This window comes from Gopherus flavomarginatus, chromosome 1 (assembly GCF_025201925.1).
Source record: "Gopherus flavomarginatus isolate rGopFla2 chromosome 1, rGopFla2.mat.asm, whole genome shotgun sequence".
Classification (NCBI taxonomy): domain Eukaryota; kingdom Metazoa; phylum Chordata; order Testudines; family Testudinidae; genus Gopherus; species Gopherus flavomarginatus.
The window spans coordinates 101,559,671-101,587,364 of NC_066617.1; the positions used below are offsets into that span (position 1 = coordinate 101,559,671).

General features: G+C 49.0%; 1 protein-coding gene across 1 annotated transcript in view; it reads left to right on the top strand.

Moving 5' to 3' along the window:
• MB (myoglobin) overlaps positions 1–18,011 on the top strand; it is a 25,037-nt gene extending 7,026 nt beyond the window's left edge. Inside the window, exons 2-3 of the mRNA XM_050927422.1 lie at positions 15,746–15,968; positions 16,945–18,011. Coding sequence (XP_050783379.1) covers positions 15,746–15,968; positions 16,945–17,091 — 370 coding nt within the window. The 3' untranslated portion in view covers positions 17,092–18,011. The remainder of the gene's footprint in view (positions 1–15,745; positions 15,969–16,944) is intronic.
• The last annotated feature ends 9,683 nt before the right edge of the window (positions 18,012–27,694 follow it).

The window sequence follows — 27,694 nt, forward strand, 5'->3', positions numbered from 1 at the left end:
GCTTTCTCTGTGTAGATACACTTCTGCTTAGCCACATAATACGGTGTGCTATTACAGCAATAATTTGTATGCCTGAATTTTAATATCCAGGCCATGTTCTGACCATTGGTCAAATTAAAAGATTTCCTTGAACTGGGTGGGAATAAATCAGCCACTTTCAGTGTGTCCTGGCCAGCTGTCTCTCATGTCCTGCCATCTCCCTCTATGGAGCCCTATAAAGTAAGGTTGGTAATCTCCCAAACTGTAAACCACACTGGTCCTTCCCCTCCGTCCCCTTCCCCTACACCCCCCTCCTGGCTTTCTCTTCCAACAATCCAGGGATACCAGACATTTAGTTATATTTAACAGGGGGCTTCCCAGAGGGAGGCCATATTGCCACCATGTCCTGGCCCTGCAGGGCCCCCCGCGAACCCCTGCCCAGCGGCTGTTCAGGCCTTATTTGGTGGCGAGTTTCAGTGGGTTGGGGGCTCCCTCAGTGTGTCGAGACACATGAGCACACTAAGGGACCTCCCCCCTGAAATGCCCCACAAGCCCTGGCCCCTGGCGGCTGTCTGGTCTTTGGAAGCACATACAGCAGCGTGTGGTGTAATAACCTAGTCTCAGCATTTTGGTAAACCTTAGCGTCCAAAAATATGGGGGTTAGCATGAAAACCTCCAAGCTTAGTTACCAGCTTGGACCTGGTACCTGCTGCCACCACCCAAAAAATTAGAGTGTTTTGGGGCACTCTGGTCCCTCTGAAAAACCTTCCCTGGGGACCCCAAGACCCAAATCCCTTGAGTCTCACAACAAAGGGAAATAATCCTTTTTCCCTTCCCCCCTCCAGGTGCTCCTGGAGAGATACACAGACACAAGCTCTGTGAACTACACAGAGTGACTCCCCCTCTCTGTTCCCAATCCTGGAAACAAAAAGTACTTTCCTATTCCCCCAGAGGGAATGCAAAATCAGGCTAGCAATCCAACACACAGATCTCCCCTTGATTTCCTTCCTCCCACCAATTCCCTGGTGAGTACAGACTCAATTTCCCTGAAGTAAAGAAAAACTCCAACAGGTCTTAAAAGAAAGCTTTATATAAAAAGAAAGAAAAATACATACAAATGTTCTCTCTGTATTAAGATGATACAACACAGGGTCAATTGCTTAAAAGAATATTGAATAAACAGCCTTATTCAAAAAGAATACAAATCAAAGCACTCCAGCACTTATATTCATGCAAATACCAAAGAAAAGAAACCATATAACTTACTATCTGATCTCTTTGTCCTTACACTTAGAAACAGAAGACTAGAAAGTAGAACTACTTCTCCAAAGCTCAGAGAAAGCAGGCAGACAGACAAAGACTCAGACACTCAATTCCCTCCACCCAAAGTTGAAAAAATCCGGTTTCCTGATTGGTCCTCTGGTCAGGTGCTTCAGGTGAAAGAGACATTAACCCTTAGCTATCTGTTTATGACACGCCCCCCAAATTGCAGACAGTGGGGAAGCTCACTGGCGGCGATTTCCTTCTAGAACTTGAAAATAAACAGATTAATACAACACATACACCTTTACATATACTCCTAAGTATATAACTAACAGACTTCTACATTTTAAGAACACTTTTTAACTACTGAATTCTGGGAAACTCTCACGGGAGAGTGCATCAGCTACTTTGTTAGAAGCTCCTGTGATGTGTTGAATTTCAAAATCAAAATCTTGGAGAGCTAAACTCCAACGAAGAAGTTTCTTGTTGTTCCCCTTGGCAGTATGAAGCCACTTTAGTGCAGCATGGTCAGTTTGTAGTTGGAACCGCCGTCCCCAAACATATGGGCGTAGCTTTTCCAGGGCGTACACAATGGCATAGCATTCCTTTTCACTGACTGACCAGTGACTTTCCCTCTCAGACAGTTTCTTGCTGAGAAACACGACAGGATGGAAGTTGTGATCTGTTGCTTCCTGCATGAGCACTGCTCCTATACCACGCTCAGATGCATCCGTGGTTACTAGGAATGGCTTGTCAAAATCCGGGGCCCTGAGCACAGGGTCAGACATGAGCGTTGCCTTAAGTTGGGTAAAGGCCTTTTGACACTCATCAGTCCACTTAACTGCATTTGGCTGGGTCTTTTTGGTCAGGTCGGTCAGTGGGGCAGCGATTTGGCTGTAGTGTGGTACAAATCGCCTGTAGTATCCGGCCAAGCCTAAGAAGGATTGGACCTGCTTCTTGGACCGTGGGACAGGCCACTTTTGGATAGCATCCACCTTGGCCTGTAGGGGGTTTATGGTTCCTCGACCCACCTGGTGCCCCAGGTAAGTCACTCTGTTTTGGCCTATTTGACACTTTTTGGCCTTAACAGTTAGTCCTGCCTGCCTGATGCGCTCAAAGACCTTTTCCAGGTGTAGTAGGTGTTCGGGCCAGGAGTCTGAAAAAATGGCCACATCATCGAGGTAGGCAACTGCAAATTCTCCCAGTCCAGCTAGTAGACCATCTACCAGCCTCTGGAAGGTGGCGGGTGCATTTCGAAGGCCGAAAGGAAGGACATTGAATTCATACACCCCCGCATGGGTGACGAATGCTGACCTCTCCTTGGCAGGTTCATCTAGCGGTACTTGCCAGTACCCCTTGGTTAAGTCTATTGTAGAGATGAACTGGGCACGTCCCAACTTTTCCAATAGCTCATCGGTACGTGGCATTGGATAGTTGTCCGGACGAGTTACAGCATTTAGCTTACGGTAGTCCACGCAAAAGCGTATTTCCCCATCTGGTTTGGGTACCAGAACCACTGGAGATGCCCATGCACTGGTAGATGAGGCGGATTATACCCATCTGTAGCATGTTCTGGATCTCCCGTTCTATAGCAGCTTGGGCATGAGGAGACACTCGGTAGGGTGGGGTTCTGATTGGGTGAGCATTACCTGTATCAATGGAGTGGTATGCCCGTTCAGTCCGTCCTGGGGTGGCTGAGAACAATGGGGCGAAGCTAGTGCACAGCTCCTTGATTTGTTGCCGCTGCAGACGTTCCAGGGTGGTTGAGAGGTTCACCTCTTCCACGCCACCGTCTTTTTTCCCGTCGTAGTAGACACCGTCAGGCCACTCAGCATCATCTCCCTGGACTGTAAACTGACAAACCTGTAAGTCTCTGGAATAGAAAGGCTTGAGAGAATTAACATGGTACACTTTAGGCTTTAGTGAGGAATTGGGAAATGCTATGAGGTAGTTTACAGCTCCCAGGCGCTCTTGGACCGTGAATGGCCCTTCCCATGATGCTTCCATCTTATGGGCCTGTTGCGCCTTCAAGACCATAACCTGGTCTCCTACCTTGAAGGACCGATTCTCTGGCATGTCTGTCATACCAGGCCTTTTGCTCTTCTTGAGCATCCTTTAGGTTCTCTCTAGCAAGGGCTAAAGAGTGTCGGAGGGTGCTTTGTAGGTTGCTTACAAAGTCCAGAATGTTAGTTCCTGGAGAAGGCGTAAACCCCTCCCATTGCTGCTTCACCAACTGTAATGGCCCCTTAACCTCGTGACCATACACAAGTTCAAATGGTGAAAACCCTAAACTGGGATGTGGTACAGCCCTGTAGGCAAACAGCAACTGCTGCAACACTAGGTCCCAATTATTGGAGAATTCGTTGATGAATTTTCGTATCATGGCCCCCAAAGTTCCATTGAACCTTTCCACCAGGCCATTGGTTTGATGGTGGTACGGGGTGGCAACCAAGTGATTCACCCCATGAGTTTCCCACAGTTTTTCCATGGTCCCTGCCAGGAAATTAGACCCTGAATCTGTAAGGATGTCAGAGGGCCAACCTACCCTGGCAAAGATGTCTGTTAGGGCCAGGCACACAGTGTTAGCCCTGGTGTTGCCTAGAGCGACTGCTTCTGGCCATCGGGTAGCAAAGTCCACTAAAGTCAGTACGTACTGCTTTCCTCTGGGCGTCTTTTTTGGGAAAGGGCCCAGAATATCCACAGCTACTCGCTGAAATGGGACCTCAATTATGGGGAGTGGCTGGAGAGGGGCCTTGACCTGGTCTTGAGGCTTTCCCACTCTTTGGCATACCTCACAAGACCGGACATACTTGGCAACGTCCTTGCCCATCCCCTCCCAGTGGAAGGACTTCCCCAACCGGTCCTTGGTTCTGTTCACCCCAGCATGGCCACTGGGATGATCATGGGCTAAGCTTAAGAGCTTCCCCCGGTACTTAGTTGGAACCACCAACTGTTTTTGCGGCTGCCATTCTTCCCGGTGTCCACCAGAAAGAATTTCCTTGTATAAAAGTCCTTGGTCTATAACAAACCGGGATCGATTAGAAGAGCTGAGAGGCGGTGGGGTGCTCCGTGCCGCCGCCCAAGCTTTCTGAAGGCTGTCATCCTGCTTCCTGCTCAGTCTGGAACTGTTCCCTTGAGGCTGGGGTCACCAGTTCTTCCTCAGACTGTGGACTTGGGCTTGGTCCCTCTGGAAGCGATGTAGGTGATGGGGTTGTTTCCGTTGCTGGTGAACCGCTCTCCGCTGGTGCACCTGAGGGTATTTCAGGCTCTGGCTGAGCCTTTTGGGTATGGCTGTCTGTTGCTTCTGCCAGTTCTGGCTCGCTGGCGCCCTCTGGCGTTGAGTTTGAAGATGTGGTTGCACTTGCTGGTGCTGGTTGCTGTTCCAGTTCCGGGCCTGGGACTGGAGATGCTGTGGCTGTTTCAGTGGTAGGCATGGAATCCGGGTCCACTACCTCTGTCTGGGTCTCTGGTAACACAGACGGGGCCTCTGTGGACGGCTCAGGAACAGGAATGGGTCTGGAAGCTTGCCTGGTTTGGCTACGTGTAACCATTCCCACTCTCTTGGCCCGCCTCACCTGGTTGGCCAAGTCTTCCCCCAGTAGCATGGGGATAGGATAATTGTCATAGACTGCAAAAGTCCACATTCCTGACCAGCCTTTGTACTGGACAGGCAGTTGAGCTGTAGGCAAGTCTACAGCTTGTGACATGAAGGGGTAAATTGTAACTTTGGCCTTTGGGTTGATGAATTTGGGGTCAACGAAGGATTGGTGGATAGCTGACACTTGTGCCCCCGTGTCTCTCCACGCAGTAACCTTCTTTCCGCCCACTCTCAAATTTTCCCTTCGCTCCAAGGGTATTTGAGAGGCATCCGGGCCTGGGGATCTTTGGTGTGATGGTGGTGTAATGAATTGCACTCGCATGGTGTTCTTGGGACACTTGGCCTTGATATGTCCCAGTTCATTACACTTAAAGCATCTTCCATCTGATGGGTCACTGGGCCGAGGTGAGTTACTGGAGACTGGTGAGGTTGAAGGGTAGGGTATCTGTGGCTTTACTTGGGTGGTATGTGGGGTCTTTGGCTGTCCTCGGTTGTAGGGTTTATGGTCTGTGTGCCCCCTGGGGTAATCGTTCCCCTTGACAGTAGCTTTCTTGCTTTCTGCCAGTTCCATCCATTTGGCTCCAATCTCCCCCGCCTCAGCGATATCTTTGGGATTTCCATCTTGTATGTACCGTGTGATGTCTTCAGGAACACCATCCAAGAACTGCTCCATTTGTATGAGGAGGTTCAGTTCTTCCAAGGTTTGAATGTTGTTTCCTGTTATCCAGGCCTCATAGTTTTTTGCAATGTAGTAGGCGTGTTTGGGAAATGACACCTCTGGTTTCCACTTTTGGGTTCTGAAGCGCCGACGGGCATGATCTGGGGTTATCCCCATCCTGTATCTGGCCTTGGTTTAGAAAAAGTTTATAGTCATTCATTTGCTGCTTAGGCATTTCAGCTGCCACCTCTGCTAAAGGTCCACTGAGCTGTGACCTCAATTCTACCATGTACTGGTCTTCGGGAATGCTGTACCCAAGACAGGCTCTTTCAAAATTTTCCAAGAAGGCCTCGGTGTCATCACCTGCCTTGTAGGTGGGAAATTTCCTGTGCTGTGGAGCAATATTTGGCGCCGGGTTGTTAGGGTTGGCTGGCACATGCAGCCCAGCTTTTGCCAACTCCAGTTCATGTTTTCTCTGTTTTTCCTTCTCTTCATTCTCTTTTTGTTGTTTTTCCATTTCTTTTTGTTGTTTTTTCCATTTCTTTTTGGTGCGGTGGGCCAACTCTTCTTCGTGCTTGTTTCCTTCGGTAGGCCACCTCTTCTTCTTCTAGTTTTCTTTGTGTGCTGCCTCTTGGGCTGCCTGTTCTCTTTGGAAGGCTGCCAGTTTGATGCTGTTCTTCCTTTTCTTTCATCTCCATCTCTTTTTGTTTTATTTCCAGTTGTCGCCTGTGTTCAGCTTCTTTGATTTGTTCTTCGGCCTCAATTTTTGCCTTAGAAGTCATGGTTCCTGTTTTCTTGTGTTGGGGTGCCCTCCGGTGTTTATCTTCTGAACTGCAGGTATCTGTTGCCTCCTGAAGTCTGCCTAGCAACAGTGCTTTTTTCCTTTTCTCTCTCTAGCTAATGTTCAATGAAGGAACCAGAAAAACCACTTTATTTGCATGCATATAAGTGCTGGTACTTGCCTCCTAATGGGAGGGCTATTGCATGACAAAAGACCCTTAACAGTCTTAATGGCTTTACATGCAGCCACAAACTGCCAGAGAGAGCAGAAAAAAAAATTCTCTCTGGTTCCCTTTTAAAACCAACTGTTTCTCTCTGCTAAAAAGCCCTTAGCAGAGAAAAGAAAAATATAATATTCCTACTGGCTTCTGGATTCTGTCTATATCCCACCAGCTGCACACCATGTAATAACCTTAGTCCCAGATTTGGACCTTAGCGTCCAAAATATGGGGGTTAGCATGAAAACCTCCAAGCTTAGTTACCAGCTTGGACCTGGTACCTGCTGCCACCACCCAAAAAATTAGAGTGTTTTGGGGCACTCTGGTCCCCTCTGAAAAACCTTCCCTGGGGACCCCAAGACCCAAATCCCTTGAGTCTCACAACAAAGGGAAATAATCCTTTTTCCCTTCCCCCCTCCAGGTGCTCCTGGAGAGATACACAGACACAAGCTCTGTGAACTACAACAGAGTGACTCTCCCCTCTCTGTTCCCAATCCTGGAAACAAAAGTACTTTCCTATTCCCCCAGAGGGAATGCAAAATCAGGCTAGCAATCCAACACACAGATCTCCCCTGATTTCCTTCCTCCCACCAATTCCCTGGTGAGTACAGACTCAATTTCCCTGAAGTAAAGAAAAACTCCAACAGGTCTTAAAAGAAAGCTTTATATAAAAAGAAAGAAAAATACAGTACAAATGTTCTCTCTGTATTAAGATGATACAACACAGGGTCAATTGCTTAAAAGAATATTGAATAAACAGCCTTATTCAAAAGAATACAAATCAAAGCACTCCAGCACTTATATTCATGCAAATACCAAAGAAAAGAAACCATATAACTTACTATCTGATCTCTTTGTCCTTACACTTAGAAACAGAAGACTAGAAAGTAGAAACTACTTCTCCAAAGCTCAGAGAAAGCAGGCAGGACAGACAAAGACTCAGACACTCAATTCCCTCCACCCAAAGTTGAAAAAATCCGGTTTCCTGATTGGTCCTCTGGTCAGGTGCTTCAGGTGAAAGAGACATTAACCCTTAGCTATCTGTTTTGATTAGAGACATGGGGCCCTTCGGTGCTGCTGAAAGACATGGAAGCGACTGAAGGGCACCACTTCCGAAATCTGCCAAAGACCCGGACCACTGCCGGGGAATACAGGTGCTGCAGCTTCCTCACAACTTTGCCACAGGGCCACCCTGATCCTCTGGGTGGTCTGATGTTAAGGGGAGAAAACATTTCCAGACAGGATCACTCTGTTCATCTAGCCATGAGACCTATTTCTCGGACGCTTCAGACCTGAAATAGCAGATGTGGATGCATCTGCCCCGGACAAGTAGGTTCTAACCCTGGTTCTCTCATAGTGAAATTTTTGTGAGACCCTGAAGCATCAGTTTTTGTATTGGTTTGATGAATGGTTCCCTGGGGCTCTGTGACACATTTGGTGTCAACTTCGCAAAACATCACGCCGTTCAGTGCTATAATTAATATCACCCACTTGTTTCTCTTCTTCTTCTGGTCTGCGGAGAGCTGAGAGGGGAACACACTCTGCATTTTGGACCCAGAAGGACCTAAAGAACTCTGAGAGAACTTCTCCATTGAGCTGTCGCGATTTTCTAAAGAAACACCTGTTTTAACTGGTAGAAGAAATAAGACTTTAAAAAGGAATGTAAAATCTAATCCCAGATCGCAGTGGGAAAGGAAATAATCTTGTAATATCAGTAACCATTTTCTACAGGAGAGGCTGGAACCCTCCGGTTGCCCATCCTGGGGGGATGAATGGGGGTGAAAAAGGACCCAGTTCACTACAGACAACAGACATGGTCCATCTTTGGTGCTGCCGAATATGTGTTCTGAGCTACAGCGTGAAACTTTGACTCTGCCGTCTTGGGCTCCTTGGACACCACTCGTGACAGGTCCTGGCCACTGGCCTGTTAACAGTGCCCTTTCCTGCCCACAATGGGACATTTGCCAACCCATAGAAAGCTGAATTATTCCATCGTTGGCAGGCCACATGAGCACGTACCCAAAATAGCTTTCCCAAGAGAGAGAGGCAGATTAAGGTAGACTATCCTTAAAGAGGCGAAAAAAACTCCAGCTGAACAAATTGACAGGTGTCCTTCTGTTAGGAGGTTATAAACCCAGGATGAGCTCCTAGCCCGGCACTCTGATGCAGGGGTCATACAGCTGCAAAAACCACTTGGGAAAAAACTCTCTCCTGCTTTTCTTTTTTTCAGCGCTGCAACAAAATTATGGGCTCAGCGATGACGAATGGAACCGTGGTCTTGGCAGCTGGGCAAAGTGGAACCAGAACTCCCTGGTCCAATGGACAGGAAAGTTATGATCAGTAGGCATGATGCCGTGGAGGAAGGCATGAGAGAGAGCATGGCTCAAAGAGGCCTGGTGCACTGGACTTTAGGACAATAATCTGCTTTTGAGCATCCCTTAGAGCAGAGCACGGCAAAAACTTTTTGGCTTGAGGGCCACATCCGGGTTTTCAGAAAGTGTATGGAAGGCCGTTAGGGGAGGACCTGTGCCCTCCCAAACAGCATGGCGTGCCCGGCTTCCCACCTCCTATCGACCCACCCTGCTTCTCGCCCTCCTGATGCCCCCAGGAACTCCTGACCCATCCAAAACCCGTGTTTCCTTGATGACCCTCTTCCCCCGGGCACCTGCCCAGTCCCTATCCACCCCCGTCCCCTGGACCACCCCAATACCACCTGCCCCACTGCCCCATCCACTCCCCCTTCTCCTTTCTGACTGCCCACCCCCCGGAACCCTGTCCCATCCAACCCACTCTTCTCTCTCCCGAGTAACTCCTTACCCCACCCCTAACCTTCTCCCTACACCCATCCCCACTCCCCTCGTCCTTTCCTGACTGCGCCCAGGACCCTTGCCTCATCCAACCCCCTGTTCTTCTCCCTCCCTGTCCCCCATGACTGCCCCCAGCTGCCCCATTCCAACCCCCCTCTTTCCTCACTTCCCCCCCCCGGGACCTCCTGCCTCATCCACCACCCCCCGTTCTCCCGACCACCCCCTTGGAATCAACTGCCCCCATTCAACCTCTCTGTTCCCCCCGCCCTTTGAGGACCACTCGCGAAACCTGACCCCTTCCACTCCTCCCGGCCCAACTGACCAACCTACCCCGAACTCCTCTGCCCTCTATCCATCCCCCCTCACTGCTGCCCTGGCCCCTACCATGCTACCTGGAGCCACCGGTGGGCTGGCGGCGCATGCTGCATGGGGATGAACGGCAGCTTCTGCTGACCCGTTTGGAGCCAGCACTGCACCTGCAGTAACAGATCACTGTTCATCAGGCCATGCTCTGCGCTGCACTATACCCCCAGGAGCACGCCACCCCAGCATTGGCACCCGGTGCACAGTGAGCTGAGGGCTGCAGGGGAGGGAGAAATAGCAGGGGGGGGCCAGGGCTAGAAAGCCTGCCCCGTCACAGGATCCTCAGGGGCCGGGAGAGGACGGTCCCGGCGGGTGGATGTGGTTCCACCAGGCCATAATTATGCCCACCTCTGCCTTAGTGTTTTACAGGTTGAGAACCGAGGAGAAGTGGTTTCGTGTCTCATTTAGCCCTGGGGCTTTCTTTTCCTCATTGATTTGTTTTAGCTCCTGACTTATTTCTTTATTGATCATTTGCTGTATGATCATTCTGGTTTCTGGTTTAGGAAGCTTTAACTTTTCAAGGTCCCTCTCCTCCCGAAAACTAAAAGGTTGGTTTTGTCACTGCTTTGCCCTGAGCAGCCACCCGCTAATGAACCTGAACTCCGGCTCCCCACTGATAGAGCACAGTGAAGCAAAAATGTCGGAGTGAGTGGTGTCCCCCCCGGGCCTTCCAGTTCCCTGCAGTTGGCCCCTCATGAGTGTATGGGAGAGGAAACAAGCATGGGAGGATACAAGGTAAGAGATGAGAGAAAAATCGCAAATAACCATTTTTCATCAATGTGCTGTGACTACCTGTGATTTCCTCCCCCCACCAAATTTCACATGATGAAGCCCCCCACCCAAATCATTCCTTTCTCCGTTTCCTCTCCAGTTGCCTCTCCAGCCTGCCACAGGCTCAGGCCAACCCTCTAGGAATGTGGGAGTAGGAAGGCCAAGCTCTTTTCAAAGCCCAGCTTGGAGTTTGTGGTCTGAGATGGGGCACTTCCCCCCTCCAGTGGAGTGTGTGTTCTGAGGTTAGGGTGGGAGTTCTACCCGGGCCAAGCTCCATGGAGGCCCCACAATACTGAGTCTTTGAGCATCTGGGATGGTCAGCCGTAGCACTTCAATGCCTTGAGGTCCCCTCACAGTGGGATGGCATGTTGTTTTTGATTCCCTGGGCCACCCTGTTTCAAGTGACATACACATGAGCTTAACAATAAATTGAGATCCCCTTCATGTATCTTCTGCCTGCCCCAATTTCAGAGGTCACCATCCCCATAGGTAATGCTAAAAAAACTGCACATAAACATGTTCTTGGTTAAGTTGCTTTTGAGTGCTTTAACTTGTGTAATGGTAACGTCATCTGAACTAAATGTGTGCCAATGACATGTTGTCGAGATATTTTAAGAAGGGGCTGCTACCAGATTTCTCCCTTAGCCGTGGCTAATCCCCATATACCAGAGTATTGCGTTACACTTGCAAAGGAAGGACATCCAGATGACTGGAGAATCTATCAGTCCTGCTTTCCCTCTTTGAACGAGAATGGTGTATTTCTTAAGCCTAGCTAAAAGGGGACCAACATTGCTTGGCAAAACCCATACTCTTTGTGCCCTTCACTGGAAAGGTCTATTCTTTGCTCTTGAAAAATATCCTGAGTGTAGTATTCTGGTATGACAAATTTTGGTTCTGGTAGCAGCCACAGTATGTTAGACGCTTCCAAACAGAAAAGAAGGAATTGTCCTTTCCCCAAAGAGCTCACACCGAAAAGACAGACAGCGGGAGGGCAGGGGATGATACAAATGCATAAAACCAGAGGTGGGCAAACTACGGCCCGCGGACCACATCCAGCCCACAGGACCCTCCTGCCCGGCCCCGGAGTGCCTGGCCTGGGAGGCTAGCCCCTGGCCCATCCCCTGCAGCCTCAAATCAATGCGTCACCGGCGCAAAGCTCTTGGGCAGTGGAGCTGCGAGCTCCTTGGGGCAGCGCAGCTGCAAAGCTGCGGTCTGACCCAGTCTCTGTGCTGTGCAGTGGCGTGGCTGGCTCCAGCCGGGTGGCACGGCTGTAGTGCTGCCAGCCACTGGTGCTCCCAGGCAGCGCAAGTAAGGGGGCAGGGAGCAGGGGTGGGGGGAGGCTGGATAGAGGGCAGGGGAATTGCGGGGGTTGGTCAGGGGGCGGGGATGTGGATAGGGGTTCAGGTGGTCAGGGTGTGGAACGGGGGGTTGAATTGGGGCCGGGGGTCCTGGGGGGGCAGTCAGGAAGGAGGGGGGCATTGGATGGGGCAACAGGGGGAATGATCAGGGGCAGGGGTTCTGAGGGCGGTCAGGGGACAGGGAGTAGGGGTGTGGATGGGAGAAGGAGGGTTTGGATGGGGTGGGAGTCCCGGAGAGGGCTGTCAGGGGGCGAGAAAGCAACGGGGGGTATCGGATGGGGGCAGGGGCTGGGCACGCCTGGCTGTTTGGGAGGCACAGCCTACCCTTAACCAACCCTCCATACAATTTCCGAAACCCGATGCGGCCCTCAGGCCAAAAAGTTTGCCCACCCCTGCCATAAACAATAAGAAAAGATGTGGCTATATTCATAGTAGTGTATAGCCACATCTTGGCAATAGTGTTTTAATAACATAAGGGGGAAGAAGTGCAAGGGGTGTTTGTTTTTTGCCATAACATACATAGATTATGCCTCATTACCCCAAGACCTAATCAGCCAGCAGGTTTCTTGTAGAAAATCGAGGGATTTGAATACAGGGAGGCCTTGCAGACTTCTGTTGGCATAGTAGTGTGTCCAGCTTGTGCTAAGTGAAAGAGCTTTGTAGGTAGATATCACCCTCCTGGAAATATTTTTAAATATTTTTGACACTTGATGCAGCTGGATGCATTTCAAGCACAACAAAAATTGCTCTTCAGATGTATTTTTAGGAGTCCAAAAGATGTATCATCTTTGCAGGGCTGGCGCTTCCATTTAGGCGACCTAGGCGGTCGCCTAGGGCACCAGGATTTTGGGAGGGTGGCATTGTTGCTGCCCTTGGCGGCAATTCGGCAGCGGGGGGGGTCCTTCCGCACTCTGGGTCGGCGGCGGTAATTCTGTGGCGGGTCCTTCACTCGCTCCGGGACCCACCGCTGAAGTGCTCCAAAGACCGGGGAGCATGGAAGGGACCCCCCCCCGCCCTGCCGCAGAATTGCTGCCAACGACCAGGAGTGCGGAAGGACCCCCCGCCTAGGGCGCCAAAAACCCTGGCGCCGCTCCTGCATCTTTGGCAGACATAATTTAGCCATAGCCAGGCAGAGGATGAAGGGAGACCGATCACAGGCATAGAAATGATCATAGCCTTTCTTCCAATTTAGCGGTGGCTTTTTAACAAAGCTAATTGGTCCTGATAGGCTCCTTACATTGCACTGGGTGGAGAGTGGTGTCTGCAACAAATTGCTTCGCTATAAACTACTATAGCGTATCATTCAAATGATACTAAGCGAAGCAATTTGTTGCATGTCCTTCCCTGAGAGAGACCTCTGGGCCAATCATTTCTTTCTGCAACAAACCAGATCATGAGGAAGAAACAAACAAGAAGGAAAAGACCCATCTTGGTACATGTAGTACCCGATGAAGGACAAAATTGACACAGAAATCCTTTGTTTTAGTAACACTGGTGCCTTCTTAAATGAAAGCCCTGTCGAGAATGGTCACCCACATAAAGAATCTTTTTGCTGCCAGGCTGTTCCTATTATCCATATACTTGGGGTGTCTGTCAATTTTAATCTAACTGATATAATGTTGTTGTAAGACTGAGAATCTTGGACTGAGACTGAATGGCCCATAGAAGCTGAACTCCCTTCTTACCTGCCCTCTAAGGGGTCCTCCAGTTAAAGGTGGAGGGACTGGCATAACCGGCTACTGGCCAATAGTATCATTCCACATGGCAGTGAAACATGGTGGCCATCATGTTGTGAGAGATGGTCTGGTGGTAAAGGCCTGGGTTCGAGAGATGTGGGTTCAATTTCTGGCTGTACCACAGACTCTTTGGCCAAGTCACTTTATCCTCTCTGTGCCTCGTTTCCCCCTCATGTAAAATAAGGATACCAATTTTATTTGCCTCGTTTATTTGGAGCATATGATCTTCAGACCAGGACGGCTTCTTTGTGTCTGTACAGTGCCTTGCTCAATGGAGCCATGATCTCAGTGCTACTATGACTCAAATGATACATACTTCTTAAGTGCGATAGAAATAAATAATAGTAATGTGAGCCAGTAGTCCCCTTTAATTGTCACTGTAGAACGTGGGCCAAAAGTGACGTTTTCCTTTGGGATTGGCTGCCTGCAGTATCAAACCCGCCCCCCATGTCTCCAACCCCCAATAAATTCAGTTTGTTGTTTTTAACCCACCTTTCCCACCCTCTCCATTTCAGGGAACAGAGCTCCTGTTTGTAGCTTTGGATGGTGTGGGAGACTCGCTGGCCTGGGATGGCTGCAGGCACTTGTAGCTCCTCCAGCTCCTGTGACCCAGTTTTGCTCCCCAAATAGTGCACAGCAGGCGCAGAACCGCGGTGTCAGATATCAGGCTTAGCTGGTGGATGGGTTGAGAGAAGTGGTAGGAATTAACACACACATTCTGCCATGGTGTTTGGGAGTGCTGACTGCTGTCTGCACACAGACACAGGACTCTGTGGCACAGCCACCCGGCTACATCTCTCTGTCAAAGGGCTTTTGGTAGCACCTTCTGACTGTTGTATTTAAGTGCTGTACATGTATAACGTTGTTCCCTCCTGGGCAATTTAAGAGCAGCGCTGGATGGGCTCAGATTGGGAACACAGAGTTTAATGGCAGTAATGCCTCATGGAAGCAGAGCTGGAAGAAGCAGCCAGGGCATTAAATTGTATGAATCCTCAGAGCCCCATGGCAGGTGAGGGAAAGAAGGGACAGACAAATGTCAGTCACTCCGTCATGTCCCAGCTGGCCCTATGTTTCTACCCCTGATCCTAATACACTGGCACAATCCCAGGTGACTGGTGCCAAAGGAACTAAACAGTTGTGAAAAAACAAGTAAGATGGGCAACCTGCTCTGTGGCATCATTTGAAAATGTTAAGTGCACTCCCTGCCTGCCTCTCATGTGGAGAGATGGAGAAGGCTGGGATTGGTCATCTTAGAAAGGAGATAAAGACGAGGGAACAGATCTAAATGTTATAAGATGATGCTTGGTACAGGGGAGGAGCTTCTGTTCTCCCTGTCTCGTAACACAAGAACAAGAGGATATGCAATGAAATGTAAAAGCAGAAAATTCAAAGTGGATAAAAGGAAATACTTTTCCACATAACTGTTGCAATTAGACTGTGGAACTCACTGCCACAGGATGTTGTTGAGGCTAAGAACTTAGCAAACTTCCAAAAAGGATTAGGTCTTTATGTGGACAACAGGAATAGCCTGAGTTGTCAAAATTATTACTGAAAACTTGGAAAGGATCTAAAACTTCATGCTTCAGTACACTGGAAATAGTGTACTGGAGGTGCTGCCACACCCGTTGGCTTGAAGTGGTTATCCAACATACCCAGGGTTTACCAGTTTGTTTCAATGGCTCTCAGCATCCCCACTATACAAATTGTTCCAACATCCCTGCCTTCAAGGGTCAGACTAATCAGACAATTGAGGGCTAGGATGAGACCTTATTGGGAGGCAAATGATCCCGCATCTGCTTTCTAGTGCGGTTCTTACACCTTCCTGTGAAGTATCTGGTTCTGGCCACTATCTGAGAGTATGTCTACACTCATGGATGTATGCATAGGGATACCCAAACTCTAGCTAGCTTGGATATCAGAGCAGCAAAGCCATAGTCGCATGGACTAGACAAGCCTACCAAGAATCCTAGTTAATTACCTGTATGGCTAGCCCAAGCTGATGTCTGTTCTGCCTCAGCTTCACTGCTCCAGTATCCAGTCTAGCTAGATTAAAGCTAGTCTGGGTATGTCTACTCGAGCTGCAATCATGCTGCATGTAGAGATCAGTACGACACTGAACTAGATGGACCTTGGGTTTGATCGAGTCTGGTAATTCCTGTTTTTTTCCCCCCATTCCACCTTTGCACCTCATGGGTTCCCCGCCTCTGTTCACAGACTCTTTCAGGTTCACCCCGAGACCCAGGAACGCTTTGCCAAGTTCAAAAACCTGAAGACGATCGATGAGCTGAAGAGCTCCGAAGAACTGAAGAAGCACGGCACCACTGTCCTTACCGCCCTGGGCAGAATCCTGAAGCTGAAGAACAATCATGAACCAGAGCTGAAGCCACTGGCAGAGAGCCATGCCACCAAGCATAAAATCCCTGTCAAGTTCTTGGAGGTATGGGAACTGGAGAGGGTTCCTTGGGTGAGAGGGGGTTCAGCATGTGTAGAGAATATGGGCTTGAGTGGGAGGGTGGGTTGCACCTTTGTTCACTGATGTCTAGTTGGACTTGTATGAGCTCTGTGTGATGTAGGAGACCCCTGTAATATTGGGAGCCTCAGCTCCTGGTGTGTGAGTCCCCGTGTTTACATTGCTCACATGCAATCCTTAACAGTAACAAACCAGTGGGTGCAGCACCAGCACCCCTGGCAAACCAGATCATATTAGACCAGTGAGTGACAGCACCCAAGGGACTTCTTTGTATTACAGCAGCACCTGGAGGCCGCAGTGAAGATTGGGGACCTATTGTGCTAGGCACTATGCAAACACAGAGGGAGAGTTTACAGTGTAAATGGACAAGGCAGACAAAGGATGGGAGGGGAAGTGACTTTCCTAGGATCACGAAGCAGGTCAGTGACAGGTCCAGGATTCGAACCCAGGTGTCTCCCAAGTCCCAGCCTAGTGCTCTATAGGCCACGATGCCTCTTGAATGGCTGAGGGAAGGACTAGTGAATTCAGTCCTAGGCCTTGTCTATGCAAACACTTAATTTGTATCCGGCTGGATCGTAAATCTATCTTGCAGTAACTTGCTGCACACTAAGTGCCTGTATGCACCCTGCTGCCATGCACCAAAAGCTCCCTAGTGCACTTTGATCTACTCCCATTTCAAAGCAGGTAGATCACAGCGCACTAAGGAGCTTTTAGTGTGCGGCAGCTGGGTCCACATGGACACTCAGTGCACAGCAGGATAGTGCGGGATAGATTTACATCCCTGCTTGCTGCGAGCTAAGTGTTTGTGTAGACAACCCCTAAGATGTCATTTCCACTGTCTGCAAACCATTTTTAACTGCATTTACTGAAAGAGCCCTACTGTGAGTGATGCTTACTTGTCCCTTTTCCTTTTCCTTTCCCTCCCCGCTCTCCTTCTTGACAGTTCATTTGTGAAATCATTGTCAAGGTCATTGCTGAGAAGCATCCCTCGGACTTTGGGGCTGATTCCCAGGCTGCGATGAGGAAGGCCCTGGAGCTGTTCCGAAATGACATGGCCAGCAAGTACAAGGAGTTTGGTTTCCAGGGCTAGCGTGCACATGAGGCGACACCTCCACGGAGGCCCAGCAGTGCATCTTAGAATAGCTTCCTAAGCCCCGGTTTGGGTGCCTCTTAAGTGGCCATCCAGAAAGTGAGGGGGCGCTTTTGATTAGAGCAGTGTTCAGTCTCTCACCAAAGAGAGGCACTCACAGTGATATCTGGCTTCCCCTAGAGGAGAAATAATCTGTTTTCTTAGCAAAATAATGTATTTGTTCATTAAGGAATGACCTGAGACCTTCTCCCCTGAGCTCAGCCCCAAGACCCCATCTCATAGCAGAGCCAGAGCACAGGAGAATGTTTAAGAATAGATGCCTGAGAATGTGTGTGGGAGAGAGAAACTGGGCTTGAACTGAGAACTCTCCTGCCCGCTACTAGAATTGACATCATAGCTGGCTCTGATGGACAGCCTTGGCCAAGGTCTCCAAAAGGAACTAGAGGTTTTAGGTGCCCCACTGGAGATACCATAAAGGGGCCTGATTGTCAGGAAGTGCTGAGCTCCTGCCCTATGAAAATCAGGTCTCCCTAAGGTGTCAAAGTCATTAGTTTGGAAGAACTCAGCAGCCTCACATGAGCTACCAAAGAAGTGAATGGGCTGTGGGGAGCATCCCACTTCCCCCTAAGAGGGGGTGACAGTCTCTCAAGAGCAGGGATGAGACATGTTAGCAGGTTACAGTGGGGAGCTTGCATTGCCTCCAATGGTATTATGCCAATTCTAGGGATAAGCACAGCCCTTCAGCCTCTGGGGGCTGGCAAGTGTGTCACTAGTTGCTAAAATCCCATTAGCAAAAACTCTCAAGAGAAAGTGTAGGATTTCCTTGATCCCCAGAAGCTGCTGCTACGCATTTGAATTTCAGTCACACTGGGTGGTGAATAGTGTGTTTCACAGTAAATAAATATGCCTGCTGTATCGGAGTCTGTGTCTGCTTCTTACTTTTGAGAAGTGCCTAGTGAGTAGCAGGGGAGGTGGCAAAAGGAGAGAGGAGCAAACACCCAGCATTTCCTCTCTGTGACCATCACAGGACACTGCCTCTGTGGTACCAGTCAACGTCTTGAGATGCACCTGGCATCTGTATGGTATAGTGGAAATCAAGCTGCCTGATGGAGCAATAAAAGGCCCTTATATTTGTGTATGGGGGAAAATATCCTCAACTCTATCCCTGCTCAAATACCAGCACAGATTTACAGGCTTATCGGCCTTTAAAACCCCACCTCAGCTGAATTCTAGGTCCCTGACTGTGCTGTGTGGTTTCCTTGACCAAACTCTGTGGCCACTGCTGGGCTGGGGATTCTTCTTGGCCCAGTGTGGGTTCTTCCTTTCACAGATGCTTGGCTGGTGCTGCTTCTGTAGAGAACTGAGGGTGACACTGTACTGTACTTTCTAACGGCAGCACATTTCTTATGTAAACTGAAACTTGGCAACAAAAGAAATGCAACTCCTAGTTCAAGAGGGCAATGGGGGATGTAGCTGGCAGGAAATGGTTTAAACCTGCAATGGAGGAAGGATAGGCCAGTGGTTAGCCTAAGGGTATGGCTACACTTGCACTTCAAAGTGCTGCCGGGGCAGCGCTTTGAAGTTTCGAGTGTGGTCGCAGCGCCAGCACTGGGAGAGAGCTCTCCCAGCGCTGCACGTACTCCACATCCTCTACAGGTGTAGCTTGCAGCGCACTGTTTACACTGAGGCTTTACAGCGCTGTATCTTGCAGCGCTCAGGGGTGTGTTTTTTTCACACCCCTGAGCACGAAAGTTGCAGCGCTGTAAAGCGCCAGTGTAGCCATGGCCTTAAGACTTCGAAGGCCCAAGTGCAATTGCCTGCTCTGCCACAGACTTCCTGTGTGACCTTGGGCAAGTCACTTAGTTTCACTGTGTCTCGGGATGGTAGTGTTTCCCTACCTCACAGAGCTTTTGTGAGGATAAATACATTGAAGAGAGCAAGGGGCTCAGTATGATAGTAACAGGGGCTCTAAATATCTTAGAGCGCATTCCCTACTTCAGTGTGAGTGAAATCAGCAGTGGCTAAGCCCCTACTTTCCTTAAAATACAGAAGCCTAGCTGGGGCGGTCCTGCTCCTTCTCCATTCAGCTCAGAGGGCCAAAAACCCTCTGCCACTCAGAGCAGAGTAGGGGTGAAGTCCTTGATGGAACAGGGAGTATTTCTTACTTTGCTCCCTTTATAAATTCCCACCACTCCAGTCCCGGGTCATGATCAGCATTCCTGTCTCGGAACTCAACCTTTCAGAATCTGGCATTAAGTAGCTGGAAGGGTCACTGAATTCCCTCTTGCCACCTAGATGAGGGTACAGTCTGCTTGGACCTTGTCTCAGTCAGACCACTACCAGCTTGCGCATTCTGGCTAGGGGTGCACCAGCCACTGCAGGAAGAGCAGCGTGTTAAATATGGGCCTAGGATTGTCAGCTGAACACAATAAGATTCCCTGCCAGCGACAACAGCCACTGCTTTTGGCTACAAAGCTAAGCTTGATGGCGAAGCTAAATTCTGCAGCTAAGGCAGCTGCTTATGTCATTCCAAGTGGGCCAGCAGCCATCTATGGCTATGTTCATTTAGGGCAGTGTAATGGAGAAGGGGGGGCTTGCCGCTGGCTGTGGTGTGTCTGACTACTTGCTGCGTACTCAACATAAGCTGCAGTTCTATTAGGTGAAGTGAGTCTCTACCCTCCGCAGCCAAGCTAGTAGGGACCAATGCTAAGCTCACCTCAGGTGTGCCCCATTGGCTTGGCAGAAAGCCAGTCACCCATTTGTCTGTAGTGTGGTACATAGGACAGGCCCAGCCCCACAGTGTTTACTAGCTATGATTTTGGAGAGGCTCAGGCAGTAGCTTTCACTTTAAAACCTACTCACCATGCTGGTTGCTGGGCCCCACTCACCTACCACATGGACAGTCCTCTTGCTTCGTGAATTTCCTCCTCTAGTGATTGGTAGCACTGGCCTGCACGTTAGTGACTAAATGCTGCGGTGTGGCTCACTGGGTCGGTGCAGGCGAGGATGGAGATGAGTAGTAGTTATAGGGTGAGACCAATACAACACCTTGTGGGTGCTGTACCTGGCTTTGTCCCACCAGGTGCCGCTGATGTGAGGAACATCAGTCATATCTTCAGCCCAAACACCTGAACCCTCATCCATTTGGGGATATTTGAACATGCTGCGACTGTTTGAGCCCAGTTTGGGGTCTGGGCAATGTCCCAAGAGCACAGAGCCTGCACCCTGGTAGTTGCTAGACAAAAGGGTGCCACCCCATTGCCCTGAAACCAGTGCAAAGTGATGTAAAATGCTGCCTGCTCAGCGTAGTTACAGGTTATGGTCACGCTGCATGGACGTGGAGACTCAGGCCAGAGGCAATAGGGGACTGGCAGAGGGGTGCATGTGTCCATCCTAGAAGTGACAAAGAAATGGAAAGAGAAGTCCAGGTCAGACTGGTCTCACAAAGGCTCATAAATGTGTCTAGCTGAGCATGTGTGAGAAAGAAAGAGAGAGCCACGCAGGCCTGTTTGTTAGCACATAAATTCACTCCCTGCCTTTGTGACCCTAATCATGGCAAGGTCCATCTCTCAGTCCTGTGACTTGCATATAATCCCTTTGCAAATGTCAGCAAAGGTGACTTTGCAGCTTTTTAAAGAGCTGTTTTATAGACGCTTGGCTGAGTTGCATCAAGATCCTTCCCCAGCTTGGCTGCCCTCACTCCATAAAGATACAAGCAAAACATGCATATTCTGCCACCCCAGGAAGCACTGACGCTGCCTTTTATGGTGAACAGTAGCAAACAGAGGCACCTCCCTGGTATGTCGTGCAGTCTAGGCTCTTGCATGTGTCCACAGGCATTACGGTGATTTTCCAGCATGATAGCCGTGCATTCAAACTACAATGTGCGTTCAAGTCATGGTAATGAGCCATGTCTGTGCTTCAGCCCCCTCATCCGATCGATCCTGCCGCCTCAGCTCTTACTGGGGAAAATGGTGACTTAGTAGCACCAAGAGTTGCACTAGTTGTTGATAGATTGTTTCTGACACTGTTTGTTTCCCCTGGGAAGTGCAGCGGCAGTACAAATATAGCATGCAGGGGCCCTGATCTAATATTACAGCCTTGTTGTGGCCTGGTCACACACTGAAACAATTGAATAGCCTGGGCTGGAAAATCTCTTAGCTTCTAGTGTTAGCTGCTGTTTCTCTGTGCCTCCTTGCTTATCTGAACAGCAGCTCTGTGGGCTGATGGGATTTGTTTGGAACTCCTGGTGCAAGAACGTGAACCTCATTTACTCTATCCCTTTCTCATCCGCTCCCCCTCCCTCTTTCCAAATTCCACAGTAGATTCTCCCACCATCCCACCGTTGGGGTGGAAAATCACGGCTATTGACATCATGCTAACGTGGGGAAGGGGGTGGAGGGGCTCTGCCTAGGGCCTACGTGAGAGCAGTCCCGTCCTGCTGGCTCTTTGTGAGCTCTTGGGTTATCTAGAGAGTAGCTGATATGTCAGAGTGGTTCTGTCTCTTCTCACTCACCCCTTCCACTGGATGAACATATACAGGAATAGTCAAGCCACTCGGAGGAAACCCCTTTGAGGGATGCAGGCTGTCACGTATTTACTGTGAGCGGGCAGAGGAGGAGGAAAACTAAATGGGACGGAGAGAAAGAGTGAAGGTAAAGCACAGCTGGAAAGAAACGAAAACTGCAGAAATTGCTACCAATGGGCTATCAAGGCAGGTCTCTTCCTTTGGACAATAGCTAATTCCATAAGCTTCAAAAAGTTGCTCATTTTTCACTGCTTTACAGTGGGCAGGAAGGGAGGAACATGGCCTGATCCCACTGATAATCCATTTATGACCTGTTGCAGGGGGATAGTGAGGCCTTTTAGTATGGCTACTCTCATTTCAGCAGCTAGTCGCCTTAGTACCCTTTCAAAAAAATCTTATATGCTTTTTGTCTCAGTAATATCATGTGTCAGTGAGTTCCACAGGTTAATCACAGCACATCAAGTTTAAACTGCTCATCCTCACTTTCATGCTCTTACATAATTCTGCGTCCTACATCTCAGATCTATTCAACTTGTTGTAAGCTCTTCTCCGGTCTATCAACAAAGGCAGGCTTAACATCTGCTTAGTCTCCTTCCACTCTTGTCCCCATGATTTTTTCCATGCTCCCTCTGTAATGAAATGACCTCCTAGTCCCAGTTCATGAAGCCCACCACACTCTTTTTCTTCAGTCAAATCCCTCCTAAAGCTGGACTTTTTTGTGATATCCACCAGATGCACGTTCGTAGGTTAAAAAATCCTTAACATGGTTCCTCCTGTGGTTTTCCAGCACATTCTCTGTAGGTCTGTTTTAGATTGGAAGTGCTTCAGAGCAGAGGCTGTCGATCTATGCGTCTTGTCTGGGCTGGAGCATGTTATTAATGTTTCACTAATGATAAGATATTCTGGTTTATTATCTATTTTGAATCCATTGTTGTTTTAAATTGTAATACCCATCTGTTATTGAAGCATGACTTAGTAAATGGGCACACCTGCTTAGCCTTCTTTTTGCTATTCCTTATATTACTGCTGTCTCCGTTAGACCTAGGATGCTTCACTTCCTGCACAGAACTACTTGGGCAGTAGTCCCATGTGCTCTTAAACAATTCCATCTCTGAGGTGGGCCCCTTTAATTGGTAGATGAGATGATTCCTGTATCCAGCTGTGCAGCTACTCCAGTGATAGCTAAGCAGACAGATTACAGATGCTGGCTGTAGGTATGCCTACACTTCAAGTTGTGTAATTTCAAGCTCAAGGAGATAGATTCGTGCTAACTCTGATTGAGCAAGTGCATTCAAAATTAGTGTGAGGGCCTAGAGGCCCCAAAATCTGTAGGCAGCGCATTCGTGACACTAGGTATTTACTCAGGTGGCTGCCGCTACAGCTACACTATATTTAGTATGCTAGCTCACCAGAGCTAGTGAAGGGATAGCTCCTGGAGTTGGAATGACACTCCAGCTTGAAGTTTAGATACATGACAGAGTGCTGTTAAGAGCTTTGGGTTTCATTTGGAACAAAAGGCCCTAGAGAGATACGCACTATTATCCTTATAACTCCGTAGAGTGGCTTCTCCTTCCCAAAGAAAAAGCCCTGGTCTGCAAAGAAAATGGCCACAGGTGCTGTGAACATCAGTGGCAGGCCAAAGCAGAAAGGGTTCCAAGCCCTGGAGTCACTAAGCTAGAGATTTATATATGACAACAAAGAGAGAGAGAAGGGAGCAGCCTGTCTTTTGAGGGCACAGAAGGTGAGAGCCATCTGGGGTATAATTTGGAATCGCCTTTTCACTCAGACTCATTTGCTTTGCATTTAGCCTCTGCACAAGGTGCTATGGATTCTAGTGGGAGCTTTTAGGCTACCATCAGCCATGTCCCAAGCTGTTAGTGCACAGCGTTCCTGCTGCCAGACTGAACTATACATGCTGGGATTTGGACAAAAAGCACTGGCTTGAGACGACTCAACATACTCCACTTGCAATGTAACAGAAAATGGAAACTAGGCCTTTATGTATTAACCTATTGCACCTCGAGTTCCCGGTGGTAGTCCCTTTTGTGGCAATGGCTGTGATCTCTTTAGAGCACTAAGGCCTTGGCTACACTGGTGCTTTACAGCGCTGCAACTTTCTCGCTCCGGGGTGTGAAAAAGACACACCCCTGAGTGCAGCAAGTTACAGCGCTGCAAAGCGCCAGTGGAAACAGTGCCCCTGTGCTGGGAGCACGGCTCCCAGTGCTGCAAGCTAATCCCCATGGGGAGGTGGAGTACCTGCAGTGCTGGGAGAGCTCTCTCCCAGCGCTGGTGCTGCGACCACACTCGCACTTCAAAGCGCTGCCATGGGAGCGCTCCCATGGCAGCGCTTTGGAGTTTCGAGTGTAGCCTAAGACTTCAAATCACAGTTCCCAGCAGCTGGGGCAGAGAGTAAGATATAAATGGAAGCAAGTCAAAAACAAAATGACATCCCGCCCCCACCCCCATGCTGGTATCCAGCCTGGTTGGCAGTGGTTGGTAGTCCCTGCTACTTGAGGGCCTGACTTGGTTTCTGACTTTGGTGTATTAAGGCCGTGGGGAAGGGAGGGTGAATTTCCTAGAGAAATTGTGCTGTGATTTGTATGCCTGCGTCATGCTCATTCTCCTTTATTTATCCCCAGGGAGAGGGAGATGGTCCTATCCCATTGACTAGATCTGCATTTGCAAAGACAACATGACTAAATCCACATGGCATGACTGCCAGACTGAACCCTGATTTAACAGCAGCACACCCATTTTCAAATCAGCGTTTGTCCTTACAGGTGGGCTTTAAACAGCATGGGGAGGGTGCATACATATGGTGGGGAACAGGAGGGTCTTGGACAGCGGGTTTTATAGGAGAGCTTGCTTCAATTTTCACAATCGCTTATCTAACTTTGTATAGTGCTGTAGCAATATTATTAGTGTGAGCTATGCACAAGTGTAAGGAGTCCAGGAAAGGCAACAAAAAAAGGCTGCTCTCTCTCCTGGCACAATATATGTAACAATCAGGATATCATGGAGGCCCCATAGGAGCTCCACAGATAAAGGTTGTGTAGAGATTTCTGTTTAAAGCAGGACTAAAGTCCATCTGTTTTGAATTTCAGCTTAGGTGCTGATGCTCAGCTACTCTGTTCCTGCGGGCACAGAGGGTAGGGCAGGAATGGGGGTAGGGAAGGAAAAAAGGGGCTTTGACTGAGTTTTGTGCTCCCTGTGTTGTGGGGTAGCTAATAGCCTGCCTGCTCTCCAGTGCAAGCTAAGGCAGCCACAAGGCTGCTCTTATGTGTGTACCACTTCCCCTGGAAGCAGTGAATAGCTGGAGTGTGGTGGATTCTGGCCACCTCTCCTCCCAGCTCTGCCTTGCACAAAAAGCTGCTGGCTTGAGACCACTCAATATGTTCCACTTGGAATATAACAGAAAGGGGAAACCAGGCCTCTGTGTATTAACCTACTGCACCTCGAGTCCTTGATGGTTCCTTCTGTGGCACTTGACTGTGATCTCTTTAAAGTGCTTAGACTCCATATCACCGTTCTCAGCAGCAGGTATAGAGAGTAAGGTATCAGTGGAAGCAAGTCAAAAAAATAATCCCCTCTAATGCTACTGCTTCATCCACGCACCTACATGTTTGCTTGGAGAAGATTTTCAAAATGCTGTTTCCACTCTATCAGTCGTAGTGTAACTGAGAATCAGTCCTTTAAGTCTCCAAATTATGCACTGCTAAGCACGAGACAACTGAGTTTTTTGGGTAAGCTGCCATTGCCTTCCATGTTAGCTTCTGCCTTTGGCTTTTGATTGGTTCAGAGAAACCTCGGCTGACCTTTCCCAGCCTCCTTTCTGAAGAAGCTGGCTCTCTGTTGCTTTCATAACTGGATAGGAAGGCTGAGGTCATGTGACTTTGCCCCTCAAATTACAGATAATTGTCTTGCATGAAATTTCCTTTTTACTGAGTAATGAGACTTCCAGCACAGCCAGGAAGTATAATTACGTCACTAGTTTCTTTAGGGAGCAAAGCCTTTCTGAACCATTTCTTCTTAGCCTGAGGTAGAACCACAACTGGGGGAAATAGACACCCACACTCCGAGCCTGAGAGGAGGCTTAAGTGCTCAATGCCAAAATTATCAAAAAATAGTTCTCTCACAGAGCCTGAGTTTGTGGTCACGTATGGGTATCCCAGGGTAGGGAAGTCTAGCAAGAGTGCCTGGAAGAAATGCATGGTGGAAACAAGCATTTGGAAAGAAAAAAGAAGATTAAATAGTACTTTCCCCTTGGTTGCTCTGAGCGGCTTGACAGCTGCACCATCTGGAGGGAGAGATGTTAAACAGACCTCCCTTCAGAGCGTGTCCCAGTACAGAACTAAGGATTAGAGGAGTTGTCCTGCACACAAGACCTTAAAATGCCTGAGGTACTTTCAAACTGTTATATGCATGCTAGAGATCCTGGCCATGACTGGTATCCTAATCAAACAGGTTTGGTTGTCTATCATGCTACATGAGCAATGGCTAGACCACATAACAGTTGCCTGCACAGTTAGTATCTAGGTATAGCCCTGTGTCATAATGATAACAGTGTTTTGAGATCTCCAGAGTCATTCTTTCCCCACTCTACATTTTTCGATCCTTTCCTTTGGAAGCAAATATTGGTATGAAACTCTCCATTTCACATTATGGGGATCGCTAGGTCTATTCTCATATTTTCCTTTACACAGACTCTTTCATAACCTCCCAGGAGACACCATCCTATGATGCAAATGAGAACTGCCCTCCCTTACCTCTCAAGGAGCAGCTTCTGTGGGGGGCTTTGTCATAGCTATTATTTGTTAGGCACAGACCATGTACTTGGGCACTGTATAAGACACAAGAGATGACAAGTTTCCTACTCCAAGCAGCTCATCTGCTGACCAAGTGGAACTGAGAGAGGCCCATGCCTTGCCATCAGCCCACTAAGAAGGAGGTGCTGAGAAGGTAATCTCAGAGACTCCTCTGCACAGACAGACATCAGAGAGGCTTATGCCAATGACATCAGACGAGTGGCGGATTAATGATTTTGCCACCCATAGGCCCTGAAATAATTGTTGCCCTGCCCACCCCAGCTCCACCCCAACTCCACCCTTTCCCCACCCCCATTCCAACCCCTTCCCCAAAGTCCTGCCCCAACTCCGCTCCCTCCCTGCCCCTATTGGATCCCTTCCCCAAATCCGGGCCCCGGCCCCACCTCTTCCCCCAGCGTGCCGCGTTCCTCCTCCTCCCTTCCCCACGAAACAGTTGTTTCGCGGCACAAGCACTGGGAGGGAGGGGAGAGAAATGGGATGCGGCAGCATGCTCGCAGAGGAGGCAAGCTGGAGCAGGGGAGCTTATGCCCAAATTTGCTGCCCCTTCAAATTTGTCGTCCTAGGCCTAGGCCTTGTCAGCCTAGGCGATAATACACCGCTGCATCAGACCAACAAGGTGGAAGTGCTGAGCAAGTGTTAGCTTGGAGGCTAGTCCATCTAACTTGAGATGCTGAGCCAAGAACTTCAAACTTTGCCTCAACAATAGCCCAGCAAGATAGCCTGACGTAGTCAATAACCTTACAAATGTCAGGGCCTTCATGTAGGGCCAGAAAAGCTAACGATGTTGATCCAATGACCTCACAGAGGGCTGCCCCTTAACGTCAGGCCAGCAAGTTAGAGGTACTGAACCAGTGAGCTCAGAGGCCTATGCCATGATATTAATCCAATAAGGTATAGATGCTTAACCAGTAAGTAACTCTACAGGGCCAGTATCTTTAACTAAGCCAGCAGTTCAGCAGAGACACGAGAGTGCCTTTGCAGAGGTCTGTGTTTTGACATCAGCCCATCAAGGTAGGGTGCCAAGTAGCAGTGTAAGTATGGAGCAGTGCTTCAAAGAGCAGCTCCCTCAGAACATCTCCTTTTCTTTGCCTGGGGAAGGGAGGACTCATCAGATGAGGGACTCTCAAGTGGGAGCAGCAATTGGCTGCCCAGGAGCAGAACGGATAGAAATTTCTCAAATGAAAAGTTTCCTCCACCTTAAAACTGGCCTCTCTCTCTCTTTTTTTTTTTTTTAAAAAGGGCATTTTAA